This window comes from Vipera berus (genome assembly GCF_964194415.1).
Source record: "Vipera berus genome assembly, chromosome: Z".
Classification (NCBI taxonomy): Eukaryota; Metazoa; Chordata; class Lepidosauria; order Squamata; family Viperidae; genus Vipera; species Vipera berus.
In genome coordinates, this window is record NC_138205.1 from 34,950,560 (window position 1) to 34,971,872 (window position 21,313).

General features: G+C 41.7%; 1 protein-coding gene across 1 annotated transcript in view; it reads left to right on the top strand.

Moving 5' to 3' along the window:
* The window catches only part of SKAP1 (src kinase associated phosphoprotein 1), a 482,593-nt gene that overhangs the window by 377,835 nt on the left and 83,445 nt on the right, over positions 1-21,313 (top strand). Inside the window, exon 8 of the mRNA XM_081343140.1 lies at positions 6,035-6,265. Within this exon, the coding sequence (XP_081199266.1) occupies positions 6,035-6,265 (231 nt within the window). The remainder of the gene's footprint in view (positions 1-6,034; positions 6,266-21,313) is intronic.

Below are 21,313 nucleotides of genomic sequence, written 5' to 3' on the forward strand. Positions count from 1 at the left end.
AGTGTGCCCATACTTCAATGACATGCTGATCGCTGGGGAATCAGAGGCAGTGTTAGCTGACAGGTTGCGAGCAGTTTTAAACAGATTCTGGACTGCCAGTTTAAAATTGCAGAAAGAAAAGTGCTGTATTGGGGTAACCTCAACAGAGTTTTTAGGATTCAGAGTAGATGCACAGGGCATCCACCCCACCAACTCTAAGGTAAGAGCTATTAAGATGGCCCCAACCCCTAAAAACAGGGCAGAACTTCAGGCATTCCTGGGATTAATTAACTTCTACCACTCATTTTTACCCCACAAGGCAACTATTGCAGAGCCTTTGCATAGATTGCTGGACAAAAATGCCCCTTGGAACTGGTCCACCATTCACGACAAACGTTTCAAAAGCCTCAAGCAGTTGCTCTCCAGGAATTCAGCTATTACTCATTTTATAGAGGGGAAACCTATATGCCTAGCGTGTGATGCCTCACCTTATGGCGTGGGCGCAGTGCTTAGTCATTTAGAAGTAACTGGGGAGCAAAAGCCAATTGCTTTTTACTCCAGGACACTTACACAAGCCAAGAGAAACTATGCACAGATTGATAAGGAGGCTTTGGCCCTCGTTGCAGGGGTAAAAAAGTTCCACAACTACCTGTATGGTAGGGAATTCACCATCTTTACTGATCACAAGCCCCTGTTAGGATTATTCACAACTAACAAAGCAACAACACAAATCCTATCTCCCAGGGTTTTAAGATGGTCTGTGTTCCTGTCTGCCTATTCTTATACGTTGGTGTATAAACCTGGGAGAGAGATGGCCCACGCGGATGCATTAAGCAGGCTGCCCCTGTCAATCACTGAGCCAGACCCAGCCCTGGCCAGTAACATTCTAGCCATTCAGGAACTGCCTGACTGCCCCCTCCAAGCAAAAGACATAGCAGTCAGCACGGCTGTTGATAAAATCTTGAGCAGGGTATTAGCATGGGTAGCCTCCGGGTGGCAAGCACAGAGCCCAGCGAAGGACTTCCAGGCATACTTTGCCAGGAGAAACGAACTGTCATCACATAAAGGGTGTCTCTTATGGGGTAGCAGGGTCATAGTCCCAGACAAATTAAGAAGTAAGGTTCTGGAAGCTTTGCATGAAGGGCACCCCAGTATTGTCAAGATGAAAGCTCTGGCCCGCAGCTATGTATGGTGGCCAGGCCTCGACAAGGAAATAGAAAGGCAGGTTGCAGGTTGCTACCAGTGTCAGAAAACCCAACCTGAGCAACCTCGCTCCCCATTGCATAAATGGGAACCAACATATGCACCAGGGTCAAGAATCCACATTGACTATGCAGGCCCTTTCCAGGGTCAGCTTTTTCTGGTAGTGGTTGACAGTTATTCTAAATGGTTGGAGGTAGTTCCTGTGTCTAGCATGACCACCACCAAAACGGTGCAGGTGCTTAGGGGGCTCTTTGCAACGCATGGCCTGCCAGATGTCATTGTGTCAGACAATGGTCCACAATTTAAATCTGCTGATTTCCAGGCTTTCATCAGGGCCAACTTGATTAGGCATATCACGTCCGCCCCTTTCCACCCGGAGACTAACGGCCTTGCTGAACGAATGGTAAGATCAACTAAGGACACCCTGAAGCGCATCGTCATCGGTGATTGGCACCAAAGACTGGCACAAATCCTACTAAGTCAACATTCCACTCCTTCAACAGCCACCGGTAAAAGCCCAGCTGAACTGCGTTGGGGCTGACGCCTCATTACAAAATTGGACAGACTACACTCTGACCGTGTGGTGGCGGAGGGGGAGCAGCACAAGACTGTCAGGGAGCTGTGTGGGGGGGACCTTGTGTGGGCCAGGAACTACGCCTCTGGGGACTTCTGGGTGCAAGGGGTGGTGATTGATAAAACAGGGCCAGTGTCATATATTATTGAGGGGGAAGGGGGCTGGCAGGTTAGACGGCATATAGATCAGCTGAGGAAACGGGCCCCAGAGAACCAAAGAGGGGAACTGGCCAGGGACAGCCGGTCAACAGCATTTCCTGCGGTCACCCTGATACCAGAAAGGCCCCCAGATGTGCATATTCCAACCCCACAAAACAGGGAGAGGCTAGAGGCCTTTTCTGCACCACAGAACCCAGAGGACCAACTTATGGACTCCAATCCCATGAACTGGGAAGGAGAGGAAGAACTTAGCCGGTCTCCAGACAGGGTGGAGTTGCCTTTAAGACGTTCCAGCAGAATACACAAACCCCCAGCGTATCTGAAAGACTTCATAAGGTCATAGGTCACTTGTGGTGGCAAGACAAAGAGCCTACAATAAGTGTTAAGTTGTTGTTTATTGTTATTGTTCTTTCTTGGGGGGGAAGGGGTGTTATATACATAATGTTATTTGTTATAGTGACAGCTCAGCCGGCATCAGCTGTGTAACACCCGGCAACAACAGGTGGCGTCAAACCCCGCCTTCATTGGTCAGGCCGTTCTGGCGGGACCTTTCTGGGCAGTGGATTGGCTGCCTGCCTGCCAGCAACAGTATTTAAAGGGCGCTGAGCTGTGGAGAGTTCCCAGTCTGTTTAAACCACAGTAAAGCTGAGTTACTGACCCACTGTCTTGTCATCTGTTCCTGATTGGTCCTGGCACCCAAAATAACAAGCATCGTCCCCTAGAGTCAGACATGACTGAATGGGGGAAAGCTTTACCTTTATCTTTATATTTTTATTTTGGCTGAAGCTCTATCTATTGTAACCTTCTTCAAAAGAGTTGGTCGATTGAAAGGATATCTGATTGATGTGTTTATTTCCATATTATCTCAGTTGCATCCTAGTTACCACATGGTGGCTAAGAGAGCTATACTCCTGCCCTCTTTTTCCCTACATTTCTCTAGGAAGAATTCAATCTATTGCAACAGAAGATCAATCGGTCATCCAGACTTTGTATATTTCTACCTCATAGCTTTATTCTTAGAAACCACACAGACTGATCTTCTCCAGGATGATCTGTCCCTACCCTGGCCTATTCTGGTCATCCAATAGGGCACCCATTCTAAGCTCTTTATAATTACCCTATCAAGTGCTAGTCTGTGGTATATTTCTTGACTGCTACTTCGTTTACTGTTGATAGCTTAATCCTAAAAGGCAGAAGCTACTCACTGTTTGTTTCTTTGTTTATATTTTTATTTTGTATTTATTTATTTTATTTATGTAATTGTTATTAGTATGGTTATTAGTATGGTTTTTTAATATTTAATCTTAGCCCATTTTTCACTCTACTCCTTTTATTATTAGAGCTTTCAAATCATTTCCGTTTTCAGCCATTAGGGTAGTCTCATCAATACAGAGCAGCTTATTGATGTTTCCTCCTCCGAATTCAAAATCATGTTCATCTTCCAATTCAGCATCTTTCAATATACATTTATTTATTATTTATTTATTTATTTATTAAATTTTTATACCACCCTTCTCCCGAAGGACTCAGGGCGGTGTACATACATGGAATAAATATACATGGAATGTATACACATGGAATGAATACAGAATATACAGCCTTCATTCACTTATTTTTTGACCTAAAGCCAGTCTTTTTGCCATATTCTGTCAGGACTATGGCTTCCTGACTATGTATAGATTTAACATGAGAACAATTATATTTTTAAAATATATTCCACATGGTCAACATGATTGAAGGCCTTTCTGTAATCAGTGTACATATTAGCTTTTTTGTATTCTTTGGCTTTCTCATTTACTGAGAAATTAGCAATAATGGTTCTTGTTCCTTAGCCTTTTCTAAAACTAGGTTGAGCATCTGTTATCTCCCTTTCAATTTACAGCTCTAATCTGCATTAGATAATCATGCTAGAAATAATCCTCCTTGTTTGAGTAGAATTGGGTCACCAGTGAACTCTTCTTAAATTCCTAAGAACTTTGGATATGTGTCTGCATTTAAAATAGATTTTCTATCATCGTACACAAACATCTGCATACACTTCTAAGAATCTTGGCTTATGCATCTATTTTTCAATAGATGTACTCATTCAGAAAAAAATCATAAAACAGTGATGTCTGAAAGTCACAGAAAATTTAAGGCAAAGTTTAATCAAAAACTCCAAATTGGATAACTTTGTTCAAAGAATTTCCTTATTAATTTTAATGTTTTTGTCAATTAAAGACTAACATTAAAGGTAATCCCATTTATCCTTACAAAAATACATCACCTAGGAAGAGAAATCCTGATTGGCCCAAAGTTATATAAGAAGTTTAATGATAAACAGATTTCAATCAGGTGTTCTTGGATAAAATCCAGTATTTTATCCCCACATACACACATTATGTTCCTCCCCACATACACGCACTATTGTGAGTTATACAGGTTACTCTGGAGCTCTTCTTAGTATGGCTCAATCAGAGTTTCTCATTACATGGAAGAATACATTGATGCACATCTAGTCTTCTGGCCTCTTTATTCTTGCAGTACACATGAGGATAATTTGAACCTTCCCTTACTTCACCAATTAAATGGCAATATTTGGTAATTATTGAACTTGCAGCAGGTTGTTACGTGGCCTAGATATGATAGCACCTGCTCAATAAACATACTTAAAATGAAAGAAAACCAGGTGATATGTGAAAGCACCAAACAAATTGAGTTTGGGGCTAAGGTTTTGCTAAAGAAATAGAGAGATTTGAAGAATGCATCACTAAGAAGAAAAGGTACAGGCAAGGTTAGTTATGGTAGAAAAGCAATGAGCTTCTAAAAAATACACCCTCATATTCAAATCATGACATACAAGCTAGCATTTTCTTAGCAAATTTTGATCATAGTTTTAATGCTCAAGGTGGAGATAATGACAAAAGATATTTCTCCCACATTTTTCTTGTTTAAAGGAAATGTATATGAGCCTTACTCCAATATTCATAGAAATGTATTTAGTTGGTTTTTTAGACTGATTAAATATCCCAGATCTATGATCTTGTCATCTGAGTTGAGACAAATCTACCCGAAATCCAAAACATGCCAACTTCTCCTGTCTTGTTTTTGTTTTATTTTATTTTCTACTGTCTACAGGGTTTATTCCTCCCAATTTTCTAGATACCTTTTAGGTATATAAACCAACCTGAAAATAATGAAACTTAGTGTGCAGGATGGATTAATCAATACCTAAAATCACATATCCACTTTTGTGAAGACATTTTTTGAGTTATAAACAATGCATGCTCTCAAAGCGTCCTCTGCTGGTCAAAATGCAAAGCCCATATTGTGAATGCTATTTAAGGTACTATGATAGAAAATAAAATTTATTATTGCTTTGTTGTTTTTGTTACTACGCTACATTTTTCACTCTAAAAATTCATTGATGGTGAGACCAAATTTCATGTATAGGCTGTTAGTTATGTTTATAGATACTTTGAATAATATCCTGCTTAACAGTGAGAATAATACCCTGCCTGCGAGAATTACAGATTCAAGATGTATCTGCATTAATATTTAAGATCTCCTATCTGTTATGGGAATCCCTTGCACTGAATTCCATGGTTAGTTCTAGTTTTGACCCACAGATGTATAAATACAATAGGAGATGGCATGTTAAAATTTCATACTATGTTAATAAATTTATAACAAGAACTCTGCTGACTCCACTGCTGCCACCATGCTACATCACAAACTGCCAAACAGCTAATCAGTGCACTGGGCATCATGGCTGAGCTCTGCTTTCAACTGAGTTGCAAAATTCAGAAAATGTAACAATTTCATAAACCAGAACAAGCCATCTGGAGCACACCACTGTTTCTGTGGCATTTGTACTGTATGCATAGCAGAGGTTATTTTACTAAGTTTTTAAAGTTTTATGTGTCTTCATGAATTTGTAATAATAGAAATAAGGATCTCAGCAGAATGCGGTCTACTAGCCTGTTAGAATTAAGTTACTTCCTTTCAGAACATTTGTTCTGATTGTTATGGGGGGGATGAAAGTTGTATCCCTTTGTTTTTCTTTATGATTGTGCATCGATTTGGCCACCTGATGAAACTGAAATGGAAAAGGCAGCACACAAATATGTTTTTCTTTCAGATATGAACTCCTTCATTATCCCCTGTGAGGAAGAGGAGGAGGAGGAGGAGGAAGAAGAGGAAGAAAAAGAGAAGGAAAAGGACTACAGTAATACTGATAAAGAAGAGGCTTATGATGACATAGAGAGTTTTGATACCCCAAGTGTAACATTTAGTCAGAATTTCACTTTGGACCTGGACAAAGAGGAGCCCATGGTGAAGAACAAAGAGTGCATTTATGAAGTTCTTCCAGGTGAGTCATTCAAGTTAGGAATACTGGAAGTTTTACTTTTAACCCATTTGTAGGGCAGTACTTTGGAGAAGACTACTTGAATAGTTTACTTAAGTTTATTTATATTTTAAAGAACTCTTTTGTCAATGAAATATTTTACTCAAAATAATTTATACAAAACTTCATGCTTATACCAATTTGCAACTGAAAGTCAGTAAAAAAGTCAGATTAGAAATATGTCCGAATGACCTCAATTGGCTGAAAAAATAATTAGATTATTTGAAAAGAAAGAATGACATATATCACTGGATTACTTTCTCCTGTCTTCTTTTTACATCTGGCAGGCTTTTCTACAAATTCTGGGCCAATAATACACCTAAGCTATATGCTGAAAATAAACACTTGTCACCATGTTTAGTTTTGGTCCATTCTAGTTTCCTGAAAGTATTGATACTTTCAGTTTCATGTTACTTTCATAATGAAAGCAGAAGTCTAATCAAGAGGATTGTATGAAACAAGATTTCAGTCTCCCATTTGTAAAATACATCTGAAATTGATTAAAAATGTTTTGACTATTTGCAGATCAAGTATCGAGAGCTAGGAACACGACTTTGTAGAAAAGCCTGCCTGCCATATGTTGGCAAGTCTAAAGAGCAGCCAGTTGGTGCTTGTCTTATTGGCAAATAGCCGAGCACAGAGAATTTCAGCTAATAACTAAGTATCTCATCCCAATCTCACGTTCTACTTGAATCATTCCCAAACTAGCATCCCGTCCCTCTGTTTATTAAAACAAAAAGTAAATTGTTAAAATGTTCCCACTCCTGCAGTTCATGTATTACTGCACATATATCGATGGATATCCATTGCTTTGCAAAAACATATCATAGGTGATTTGAGGAAACACTTTTCAGTTCAGAAATGTGAGGACTTACAAATATAAATAATTGCACTGAAAAACCTCCAATGCTTTCCCATCATGGCAGCAAATCTCTATTGTCTTTCAAAGCCCAACATGTATTATTTCCATACTAGTATGTCTCAAAGATGCTTTTTCAAAAGGCAATAATACTTTTTTTTCCTTGAGAAAATGTTTTGCTTCTTATCCAAGTAGCTTCATCAGTTCTGGCAGGATGGTGCCAGCAATGGAAGGATTAGTTCTGACAGAATGAGTGGAAGGGGGTTGGAAGGATCATATTTCTTTGCGGTCATCTGATAGTTAGCACTCTCTCTGAGAGCTCTTGAAGCCACTTATCTGCCCCCTCAGGATCACACGTATCAGAGTGCAAATGGGGGTTGAATTTTCTTGAAACTGCAGAAAGGACTGTGTTGTAGACAGGAGATAGGTGATGTCTTATCCTTCCCCCTCTTTTGAGTGAGGGCTGCTCAGTATTAATGTAAATGGCCTCTTTTACCCCTCCTTCAAACCAATGGTCCTCTCTATCCAGAATGTGGACTTTCTCAGTCTGTGGACTGAGAATCTCCACAGAAATTTACCAGTGCTTATCCATTTGGTATTTTCTCCTAATTATGCCAATGTATTGCTAAGATTGGAGCCCAAAAGGTTGGTAAGAATCTATGCCAATGGGAGGAGAAACTACCCCATGAAGCATGAGAAAGCCATATGTTACTGATTCTGAGGCTGCACTTTTTGGGCTGAAAGAGCATTTCCCTGTTCAAGGATAAAAAAAAAGTATTGTTACAAGGATAACTCATGTTCTTAAATTCCCAGTGTTGATGTCATGTGATTTTCAGAATGGGGTTCATATTGCCCCAGTGCCAAAATATTAATACTAAGGCTTAGCTGTTCTTTGGAAGGCCTCTGGAAAGACTGTTTGTGTTGTTCCAGAGAGGAAATGTGTACTTTGTCCTCACACAAATTGAATATCACTTGAAAATTGATTGTAACAAAGATTTCAGATTAGGGATTTTGAAAGCTGAGATTCATGGGATACTGAATTCCGTGAAGTTTGGTTGTATCAATATCTTATGGAGTAAAAAAATAAATGGAACTCTTGGGGTAAACAGTGCATAGAGGCATAGATATATCTGTATGAATGAGTAATGTCTCTATTAAACAAAGGGAGTGCTAAAGCCAAGGCAATAAAAACTATGACGAATAATACAGAAGTTAATTTTCTTAAAAGAAAATTATTTTCTTTGTTTTTTACATTATGTGAGCAGAACTTATTTGAAATAATAGATTGCTAAATTAGGCAACAAAATTATTGATCATACATCAATTAAACAAAGAGAGCAACTATTTGGGCCTGCAAACAGAGCTTTTTGACTCTTATGTCTCAAAACTTGTCATAAATCTTTCCTCTATTCCTGCTGATACATTTTAAACGCAAGAGAGAGAGATTTCTAATTTATTAAGGAAAATATTCCCTGTCATTAAAATTACTTCTTAAATTTCCTGATTACTCATTAGGCTATAAGATGAAATCATAATGATAGGTTCATTCATGCTAATCAGCACAATCAAATTCATAGGAATATTCATTCACTTTTCTGATAATATGAGGGGGCAAAACTGAGACAATAATCCACACTAAATCATCATTCTGCCCAGTGCACATGGAGAATGGCAAATTTGTTCCACCAATCTGATTAGGATTTCTTGGTATCTTGATGCAGGGTAATCTGCATATCAGTTTCATTCTGTATATAGAAAGAACTTACTTTCCATACATGCTCATATCTTTTCTTGTGTGTGTAACACAGCCACACAAAAGGGTCTAGACATCTTCCAAATGAGGATTCCAGGATCAGAGTGGAAAATCTATTTTGAAGCTCCTTGGGGATTATAACTTCTTCTTTGTAAAGATATTTATTGAAATAAGAGAAAATAAGAAAGAGAGCAACCATACAAGGGGAAAAAACAATTTGCTAGCGCTATAATGGATCCAGATTCCTTGTAGCTAACTCTGCAAAGTCTAAAGTATCTGGTATACAAATCACTGCACATATGAAAAACCTAAGCCACACATTATAAAAATCCATGGTCTCTCAGACAAATATTCTGGGCAAGAATAGCAATTTGATAAGGATAAAGAATCAGGCAAGCTCATTTCTGAGACCCAGGGACTAGCTTTTAGGCCTTGGCAGCATTCCTTTCTGTCAGTCCCAATCCTTCAGACGTGATGCAGGGTCACTACAACAAAGGTCACAAGAGTACTGCATCTCTGAACTGAATACCAGAGTAGGGAGAATAGGGAGATGGAGAAGAACCATGCTTTTCTGTATACTGATTCATGTAGAAGACATAGATTCTTCATCTAGCTTTTTTTCAATGTTATCTGGGGGGACATTGAAGAAGAAAAGAAGAAGAAGGAAAGGAAAGACAGATGTAGAAGAAAAGGAAAGACAGATTCTAAGTGCTATCACCATCTGAAGAAGACAAAACAGAATGAACATTACAAAATCTTTTAGAGAGATTTTTTTTCTCTGATTCCAGTGCAAAAGATAATTAATAGATAAGGATAATGGACTTTTGTTCTTTGGGAGTTCTACACCTCATGGACAAGGTTAGGATTTTCCAATGTTTACATAAATATTAATATTTAAATATCACACTCTGTCAAAAGAAGGTCTTTCCTCAAGGACCACACACTTTACAGTATCTTTGCTAGTGTTTTATTTTTTAATGGTTGCAACATAGAATAAATATTTTTTTCTAAGTTATTACTTTACCATCTGATGCAAATTTCAGAGGAAAGATTCTGGAAAAGAAATTGGTTACTTCCATCCTGTATTTGAATCTCTAAGTCACAAACCACCTTTGGAAATAGAATAATTATTGTGAACATGATTTTCTATTCTTACCTTATTCTTCGTTCATTATTATAAGAGAAAAATGACTAATCTACAGTTATTTATTTATTTCCTTAGTTAGGGTCCTCAGTTTGAATTCAGTGAGATTTGATAAATAAAAACATAGACAGTTCTGTTGTTGTTTTTTTCACAGTATCTATACTTTCCGAGGTCAGCAATTTAACTGATGGATCAAACAAATATTTAATAATTCAGTGCCTATGAGCCTATCTTCCTAACAACTGTACCCTAGAATTGATAAGTACTTACAATCCTGAAATCTCTTAAAGAATAGCATTGTGTAAAGCACCCAACCATCTGATTGTCAAGTACATGCATGGACTTTCACATCAGCTATACAGATATGGAGGATAAAGCTGTGGATAGTAACATTTCACATCAGTATTTATTTCACAATCAAATTACTTCATTTACTGGGACAAGAGCATAACTTTAAAAATAAAATACTCTAAAGATGCTCAGAAGCACTAATACCATTGCTCTTGCGTATATGCCAGCTGAGATTTAAGTTTAAAAAAGCTCTGGTAGTTATGGCAAATTAGATCCCTCCCGTGATCTGATTGAAGATTTCTCATCCCTCTCCTCATCCCACTTTTTTTCCTATCCTATCCACCCCTCTCTTCAAGCTGGAGATTCTAAAGACATTGTGAAGCCATATCTCCATGCTGTTTACAACTGCACAATCCTCCCATTCATACAGTATATCCCTTCCCCCAAGTCTCCAATTGATATACTGAAGTAGGCCTGCATTTGGGGCAGATCCTCCAAGGAGCTGTGTTTTAATGTTGCAATTTGATTCAATTTTCCACTCTATAAAATTACCCATCATTGTTCGTTGCTTCCTAACAGACACCTTCACTCTTAATTTAACAATCCTATCGAATTCTGCCTTGGAAATTGGAAAAATTTATCACCTGTGAAATTTTATTTTTCCTTGGTTGTATCTGTTTTTGTAAAACTTCATTAGCAATGATGACTTGCTGAGGAAATTATCTTTCTGACTCTCTCCTTCTTCTAAGCAGCTCATTCTGTTCCATTCTTAAAAAACCATTCAAACACAACTGAGAATTTTATTTGCATAATAAAAAGCATGCCACACAAACCCAGAAACAAATAAAAAAATGTATCTGCTGAGTTTTTGAGGTTCAGTGGCTCATTTCAAATTTTATTCTTTCTTCTGATGACTAACCAAGTACATTCATAGTAGGATGGCAATTTTCAGGCTCTATTTAGCTTTTTGTCATAACCAGCAAATACTAAGCAAGTAGATTTTATGTGGGCAGTTAATCAACCATGCAGCTCTTGAGTGGTGACCATTTCAAAGTCCTGTGGCAATGAGTTTCAGAGACTGCTTGAAAACCCTACCTTATTTATATACTACTAAAACTGTCATCATGACCTTTAATTGGATGAAATGGTCCATCATATGGCAACTGTTATGTTCTGGGCTCTGGTGAGCAGGAATGAAGACACACGGCTGAGTACAGAGAAACTCATTCTTTTATTCAAGCTGGAACTGTACTTAGGCTTGGGCCACCCCCAGCCCCAATATATAGCCAAGCCCTATGGTAGCAACCAATAAGATTGAACCTGCGCTTGCCGCCTGAGGCTGACCAATTGCAGGCCTGGAGATGGCCTGTCTGGGTTGCTGGAGAACCGTTAGTTCTCCAGCAACGCACGTGGTGTGGTACCCAAAAGCCCAGTACATAACACCCCTCCCTCCTAAGATCAGGCTATAATCCCCTTAATAAACTTGATAACAGCCAAGACTTATGAATTACTCCCAACAACCAAAATATATAATAACAAAAAATAAAAAATAATGCTTGTTAATTCAAGATAGTTAGAATGACATTACGCGACTTTACAGATGTGCCCTTGTAGTATGGACTACAATAAGATTTAACAACGGCTAAATGGCTTTTCAATGCAGTAAGGACTACAAAGAGATGAAACAACATCTCAATGAACATGCTTGCCAGCAGTTACAAAATTCCCCAATTTCTGTAGGTAGTGGTACAATTGTCACAACACTATACATCACTTTATTTTACAATATAGTCTGTAAGATATGCCGGAGGTTTGTGTGGCCTGGAGGAACGCCTTGGAGTTCCACTCACTTTGTGGTCTACCAGCTTACCCAATGGGCTGGGTAGACCCATGTCCCTTTGTGCTCCATTGTCCAGGAGAATTGAAACGCTCTGGCTGGCCTCACCAGGTTGGCCCACCCAAGAGTCAGTCTGTTCTGCAGAGTAGGCACAGTGGTTGCTGAGATTCGGCTGATTCGCTTGGTCAGGGATCCCATGTTGCACTTCCAAACTTCCTGGTTCTTCCTCAGAATCAACTTCAGCTGAGAAGAAACCCTGGTGGTTCTGGTGTGGGCTGGCTTGGGTGTCAGCTTGAGGACTTTGGGAGGGACTTATGCCATAGTTCTCACTTAGTGATCATTCTGGAAACCTCTTTCTAAGTTGGTCAATGTGTCTTCTGATCAGTCCCCTCCAACCCCACTTCATAAGATAGCGGTCTGGATGCCTTGGTCACCTGACCAGAAACCCACAAATTTCCAGGCCCATTGTTCCTGGCCCAAACCCAATCACCCATTTGCAGCCCCCTCAGGGGTTTTGGTCTAGAGCAGGGGTCAGCAACCTGAAACAGTGAAAGAGCCACTCGGAACCGGTTCTCTCACAAAACGAAAAACTGGGAGCCGCAAAAAATGTGTGCGCATGTGCGTACATGCGTGCATGTGCAGAACAGGGTTAGACTGAAGAGCGGAGCCAAGGCGAGATATGCACCTACCCTGCATATTCGAATTGATTGAACTTTTTTAGTCCCACTTTTTTTTTTGGACTGCACATGGCAGAGGACTTGGAGCCGCAGGAGATGGCTGAAAGAGCCGCATGCGGCTCTGGAGCCACGGGTTGCAGACCTGTGGTCTAGAGGTTTCAGATGCCACTCTGTCTGGATGCAACCTGCCCAGTTTAGTAATTAAACGCCTTCCGCAATGAAGCTTAGCAGGACATTTACCTGTAGCTATGCAGGGTGTAGAATGCTGACAGAGCAAAAAGTCTGCCAATCTATGATGCCAGTCACCTGTGATAATGCGCTTGAGTGCCTCCTTTGTTGTCCTCACCATGCATTCGGCTTGTCCATTTGAAGAAGGATGAAATGGTGCAGACATAGCATGTCTGATGAGAAAAGCCTGAAACTCAGCAGCAGTGAATTGAGCCCCATTATCAGAAACCAAAACATCAGGCAACCCATGTGTTGCAAAGAGTTTTCTCAGCACTTGGATGGTCCTAGCATTAGTCATATTAGGGACTGGAACTACAGTACTTCCAGCCATTTTGAGTGGCTATCCACTACTACCATGAAAAGCTGTCCTTGAAAAGGCCCAGCGTAGTCTATGTGAACCCTGGACCAGGGGGTATGTGTTTCCTCCCACCTGTGAACTTGGGCCTGAGGCATTTCAGGCCTAGATTGCTGGCAAGTATAGCAACCATGAACTTGATCCTCTATAGCCTTATCCAAGCCAGGCCACCAAAGATAGCTTCTAGCTAAGGCTTTCATTCGTACAATGCCTGGATGGCCTTCATGTAAAGATTGTAAGACTCTGTCCCTTAATGAAGTGGGGATAATGACTCTGTTGCCCCATAAAATGCAGCCTTTGTGTGAAGACAACTTATGTCTCCTCACAAAATAACTTTGAAATTCAGAGCCTGGACTTTTTTCAAACCAGCCCGTGTATACCCATGACAGTACTCGGCGGCAGTTTCAGCAGCAATATCCCCTGCATGGAGGGGAAACTCAGGTAAGTCCTGAATGGGCAATATTTTAGCAGCAGGAGCTGGATCAGGATCCATTACTGGCAGTGGTAGTCTGCTGAGGCCATCTGCATGGCCCATTTCCTTCCCAGGTTTGTGAATTAACTGAAAATTGTATGCAGACAAAAATATAGACCATCTCAGCATTCTTGGAGATAGTATGTGGGGAGTTTGCTTATCTGTTGTGAATAACCTCAAAAGGGGTTTGTGGTCAGTGTAGACAGTGAAATCCCTGCCATATAAATAATCATGAAATTTCTTAACTCCAGCCACTATGGCCAAGGCTTCTTTATCAATCTGCATAATTGCGCTCAGCAGAAGATAAAGTCCTAGAATAAAACGCAATAGGAACCTGTTTCCCATTCTTCTCTATGTGGCTTAAGACTGCCCCCACCCAATAGGGAGATGCATCACATGCAAGACATACAGGTTTAGACTCAATGTAATGAGTTACAGTGGACTTTTCTGAAAGAAGGGCTTTGAGATCCTGGGGAAAAATTTCATGTAAGTTAGTCCATTTCCAAGGGGCTTTTTTATCAAGTAGCCTGTGGAGGGGCTCTGCTATTGCAGCCTTATGAGGTAGGAATGTGTGATAAAAATTCAGGAGGCCCAAAAATGCTTGCAGCTCTCCTTTTGATTTTGGCCTAGGAGCCATTTTGATGGCCTTCACTTTTGAATCAGCGGGGTGAATCCCACTAGCATCGATACGGAACCCCAAGAATTCCGTTGATGATACAATACAATATGATAATCTTTATTGTCATTGTCCCATACAGAACAACGAAATTGAAAAATCCACATCAACCCCACAAAACCCAACAAAAACAACAAAATACATATCAACATACCACCCACCCCACATATACACATTTAACCCCTAGAAACACTCTAACACTCTAAAAACTAAATACAGAAGTTCTCTCAAAAACTGCATTCTGCTGCATTCAAAGCCAAAACTGATTTTGGATAAAAACTATTTCTCAAGTGGCTGGTCCTGGTCTTTATGACCCTATACCTCCTTCTAGAAGGCAGAAGCTGAAAGAGATCATTTCCAGGGTGCATGCAATCCTGCACAATCTGCACAGCTTTCTTATAACACCTGGAGGCATAGGTTTGATCTAAAGTAGGAAGAGTACACCCAATTATTCTCTCTACAGTCTTTACGACCCTGGACAGCATTGTTTTTTCCCTGACTGTACAACTCCCAAACCACACACACAGACCATAGGTTAACACGCTCTCTATGGTACAGTGGTAGAATGCCAACAGGTCCTTTGAGAGATTATGCTTCCTGAGAATTCTCAAGAAGTATAACCTCTGCTGTGCTCTCTTCATCACAACTTTGGTGTTTGCTCCCCATGTCAGATCATCTCTTAACTCTATTCCCAGAAATCGAAACACCGAGACCTGTACCACACAATTTCCTTCAATAATAAGTGGATGACTGTTCGATTTGCATTTCCTAAAGTCCACAATAATCTCTTTTTTTAAAAAAATTGAGGAATAAATTATTTTCCCTACACCACTCAGTCAGCAACTCAACCTCCTTCCTATAAGCTGACTCTCCTTCCCCAGCAGTAATCAGACCAACCACCATTGTGTTGTCTGCAAACTTAATGATCTTATTTCTGGGGTAATAGGGAACACAGTCATATGTGTAGAGCGTGTACAAAAGCGGGCTCAACACACACCCCTGCGGCGTCCCCGTATTTATACTGAGATCCGCAGAGACGTGAGAACCCATCCTGACCCGTTGGGAACTGATAGAAAATCTAATATCTACCTGCATAAGCATGGCGGGAGCCCCAGATCTAATAATTTGGGCACCAGTCTATGCGGAAGAATAGTATTAAATGCAGAACTAAAATCTACAAATAGCAATCTCGCATAGTTCCCTTGTTTCTCCAAATGAGTCAGGACAGCATGTAAGGCCATGGCCACTGCATCCTCCATGGATCTCTTTCCCTTATATGCAAATTGACAAGAGTCAAATCCAACAGGCAAACAAGCCATAATACGATTTCACACCCATTTTTCAAAGCATTTCATTATGACAGGTGTAGACCCCAATACTACATTTGTTTTTCTTTAATTTGAGGCCCACATCGCGGAGCCTTTGCAAAACAGCCCTGAGCCTATTGGCCAATGCTTCTGGGGATTCCCCGGCAATGAGAACATCATCAAAATAGGGGCAGACACCCTGAATACCCTTAAGTGTGCATTCCATAATCCCTTGGAAAATACCTGGTGCAACGCTGACTCCAAACTGCAAGCGTTTGACTTTGAATGCCCCTCTGTGAGTTACTATTGTTTGAGCCGCGGCTGTGGCCTCGTCAACCAGCAATTGCAGATATGCCTGCGCTAAATCAAGTTTAGCAAAAATGGTTCCCCCTTGCAAGGAGGCTAAAATATGGTTGACTATGGGGACTGGGTATGCATGTTGATTAAGGGCCTTATTTAATGCGTATTTATAGTCTGCGCAAATGCGAACTTCCCCGTTGGACTTTAGTGGGGTGACAATAGGAGTTTCCCACTCCCCCCCCCTCAACGGGCTGTAATATGCCCTGTTCTATCAACTTATCGATTTCGGAATCGATTTTGTGTTTTAGGGCAAAGGGGACCCTGCAAGGCTTAATGCTAATCGGTACGACGTTAGGATCTAATTTAAAAGAAATTGGCGGGCCAGTATAAGTTCCCAGTTTTGACTCAAAAACATCCACGTATTCCTCACAAACAGTCATGAGGTCTGCTGTTTGTGTCCAGTTAATGCTGTAATTTGAATGCCTAAAGCCTCAAACCAATCAAGTCCAATAAGAATTGTTCTTTGGCCCTCTATTACTATGACATCCAGGTGCCCCCCAAACCCTTTAAATTTTACCAATAAGGTTGCTTCACCCTTAACTTTAACGTGAGCATTCTGAAAATCTGTTAAAATAATATCTGAGGGCCTTAGTTTAGCCCAATGGTTACTGTGTCTACACACAAAGTTGAATGTGTCATGTGAGATGATCGATACCACCAAGCCAGAGTCCAACTCCATCTTACATGGAACTCCTTGTAGCTCTACCGCGAGCTTGAGTTTAGGCTTAAGGGGGCGATAAGCCCCGGTGCAGCAAATGCTTCTCTGGCTTCTGAAGAACCCCACACTAACTGGACCCTGGGCCCCAGTACCTCTCCTAGTCGGTTCCTCCAACTGGTGTTTGGGTGGCCTGTCTCTCTGGCAGGCTCTGCACACCACTGCGATGTGGCCAGTCCTTCCGCAAGCTCTACACATGGCCGAACAAAATCTGCAATTGGCGCGGAAATGGTTGCCTCCGCACCCCTTACATCTAGGTAAGAGAACTGCCTTGTAATCGTTCTCTCGTTGGTGGTTGCCACAGTTTTGCGCATTTGGCTGCCTTTGGAGCTTGTTTATTTTGGGTTCTTCATCTTCAGATGATTCTCCAACGCATTTGGTGACCTCAAGATGGATGGAATCTTCTACTTTTGAAGATTTGGTGGGCTGCACTGTTTGCACTGCACCTCCGGCTGCTTCGTCAGCCATGACCTCGTCCTGTGCCTCGGAGAATGTGAGATTGGGTCTGGCAAACAGTCTCTGCTGGAGGGTTCTGTCTCGAAGGCCACAGACGAGTCGGTCTCTCAGTCGTTCCTCTAAATTCGAGAACTTGCAAAGGCGTGCAGCCTGCCTTAGGCCCACAATAAAATCTGAAGCTGTCTCTCCGGGAAGCTGCACTCTTTGGTCAAATTTAAAATGCCACGCCATCTCCAACATCTTGGGCTGAAAATGCCCAGTCAACTTCTTCTTAAGGTCTGCAAATGATACTGCTTCAATGGGCATTGGCACAAAAAGATTTTCCACTAGGTCGAAAGTCACTGGCCCACACACGCACAGCAACGTGGCAGCTTTTAGGCCTTCCTCTGCTATCTGGTTTGCTCATAGATAGTTCTCCACTTGTGAGAGGTAACACGGCCATTCTTCTGGATGCTTTACATTGAACTCTCTGTGTTTGCCGACCTTCGGCATTTTCCCTCAATTCCTGCATTCTTGGATCCTGCTTCTTGGGCTCAGGGAATGTGTCCACTGAGCATGCAGCTGCTAGTGTAGCTTTACTAGCCGGCCTGGGGGGGGAAGATGCCTCTTCCCTCCAGCGAGTAATGCTGACCCCTCGTGAACTTCAGCCCTTTAGGTGGTGAAGCAGGTTCCCACCTTCATCGCCACTATTATGTCATGGGCTCTGGTGAGCAGGAATGAAGACACATGGCTGAGTACAGAGAAACTCATTCTTTTATTCAAGCTGGAACTGTACTTAGGCTTGGGCCACTCCCAGCCCCAATATATAGCCAAGCTCTATGGTAGCAACCAATAAGATTGAACCCGCGCTTGCCGCCTGAGGCTGACCAATTGCAGGCCCGGAGATGGCCTGTCTGGGTTGCTGGAGAACCGTTAGTTCTCCAGCAATGCACATGGTGTGGTACCCAAAAGCCCAGTACATAACAGCAACCATGTTTGAATCTTGGTTCTTCAAGAAGGCTAGCTTACAGAATGTATCCAAAATCCAGGACTCATGACTCCCAAGGGAATGAAATTTGGGAAATTTGGGAAATTTGGGAAAGCTTCAGAATTTTATTTTCAATGTTCTTTGACATTTCCAAACCAGTCTTGCATTCTTTTGCTCCCTTTCCCACTCAGCAGCAGTTACTTACCTGCTTGTTGGATAAGATAGGGAAAGGAAGGGGAAGGAAAAGGAACAAAGAGGAAGCTGTTAAATATTCAGTTCTTGAGGCATTAAGCAAGATGAAGTGTTGAAACAGCAACAAGTTTATTCTAACTCAGAACATAACAGAAGCAAGCTAATAGCTGCTGCGCAGCTATTTATATGGTTGGCCTCTAGGCGGCGACCAATAGGTTCTGTGTTTGGAGAAGACTCTTCTATGGCCATCCCCCCATCACCATGAACAAGAGTTCTTTCAGAGTGTGCAAGCTGCTCTGTTTGACCACTGTCCTGTGGGCCCATTGTTTGGCCCTTTCAGGAGTCCCCAACCACCCATAGGAGAGTGGTCAGGGAGTTCCGTGCAAAATGGAACTGGACACAGGCTCAGCTGTGTTCATCATCTCTATAGGAACCTTCCGGCACATTTGCAACCACAGCAACAGAGGGATCAAACTTCAGCCTTCTAACCTGTTGCTCACAGACTTCCAAAACTCCGTAGCTGTCTCACCGGGCTGTTGCTCCCACAGCTCAAAAGCATGCCTCCACGCTATGACTGACATTTTTGACTCAAAATGGTCTTGCAGCTTTTTCTTCAAGTCTGCATGAGTGATGGACTCTAGCAGCGCCAGAGCAACCAAGATCTCTGTGATATCGAAGGTGGCTGGGCTGCACACACAGAGGAGTGTCGCGGCCTTCAACCCACCTTCGCCGACCTTATTTGCATGGAGGTAGTTCTCTATGCGGGAAATGTAGGACAACCATCTCTCCAGGTGTGCCACATCGAATTCTTTGAGCTTTCCTAATTTCGCCATGGTGAGTTTATTTCGTTGCTTGTTCCTCACATTGCCTTGTGCTGCTGGCTTCTGCATAGGCCCTAGGATGGATCCTTAGGAGGTGGTAGTCTCCAGCGTGTCTTGCTAGGCAGACTGAGGAGGGGAATGTAGTTCCTGGCAGGCTCTGGAGCTGGCCTCACCCCCTAGTGACTTCAGGCTCTTACGATGAAGCAGCACATCCCATCCTCATCGCCAGTGTTAAATATTCAGTTCTTGAGGCATTAAGCGAGATGAAGTGTTGAAACAGTAACAAGTTTATTCTAACTCGGAACATAACAGATGCAAGCTAATAGCTGCTGTGCAGCAATTTATACGGTTGGCCTCTAGGTGGCAACCAATAGGTTTAAAGTAGCAGTATCCCACCCCAAACCTCATTACCAGCCTGGAGACAGCAAGCCTAGCTCAGCACAGCAACTGTTACATAACACACAGAAAGTAGGTCAGACATTAAGCAAGCAGTCAGACATTAAGCAAGTGAATTAAAATAGATAAGGCCAATACATTACAGAAGCAACCATCATACCCCCTTCCTGGCCCATGCTACCCCCTCACTAGTTCTCCACTCTGTGCCACCCAAAGAACTCTCCTCATCCTCCACAGCCCTTCTGCGTGATCATGCAGCATATCTTGCATATCCCTATGTATCCTCTCTGATCTACACTGCCCCCCATATACCTTCTATGACCCACACCTGAAACCTCTTGTTTGTTCCCATCAATTCTTTTCAATCCACACTGCCCACCATGCACCTTTTCTGCTCATTAGCACCTCTAATGAGGTGGAAGAGTCAGGATCAGAAAAAGGAAAGAAGGCGAGGTTGTCAGAATACAAGCGAATTTGAGGGCTAATCCACATGGAGCCCCATTTCCATCTGTCCTGATTGCCATCGTTCACTCCCTAGAGACTAAAATGAATAATGTGAAATTTGAGCGGGCCACGAACAAGGAGTTTACTGTATATCGGAGGTGGTGACCCTTTGAGAGCTGTATGCAACGAAATTTCATTTTGATGTATGCCGATTGGTGTACATTCAAAGTGACAATAAAGTTATCATCATCATCATTTAATAACCTCCATACACCCTTCCCAAACTGTGCCACATTACCTCATGTCCTGTCCCTAACCTGCACAGCACCTCTTGCACATTTCCAAGCACTCCCTCTCAACCCACACCACCCCTGGCATGCTATCCCCACCTGGCATGGCACCTCTCCCATACATCCATGTAACTCCTGTACATTCTTCTTTTCCTATGTTGCTTCTGCCAACCCTATCTGAGCTGCACAGCACCTCTCATGCATCCCTGGGCTACCATTTGTGACCTAAACCACATCCCATGCTCTTCTTGATCCACTCAGCATCTCTGGTGCACACACACATATCCTTTCCCAATCACATGGCACCTCTTGAAGACCCCCATGTATCATTTTTGATCCATGGTTCCCCACATCCCCTCACTTCCTTCCCAAATAACAGCAGCCACTTACCTGGCTGCTGGCCTTGGGATTACAACTTCCTTCTGACTTTCCCACTGACTTTCTTCTTGCATTGAAAGTAAATGGGGAAGTTAGCAGAAATTTGAGGAAGGGAGGGAGGGAGAAAGGAAGATTAAGATTTCCAATATTCCTTGCCAGCTGTCCATAAGGAAACTTAATGAATAAGTTAGTGTCTAGTGTTACCCTTAAAATTGAGAATAACATAAATAAATTGGGTTTGTATACTGGGAGTTGGTATGAAAGAGATCATAGCGTAGTAACAAACCCAATTTATTCCAATATCTTCTTATAGGATATTTGAAATGTATTTGAAAGGGAAAATTTTTGCCACTGAGTCTTAATCTCCTACTCAGTGCAAGAATCCAAATTAAAA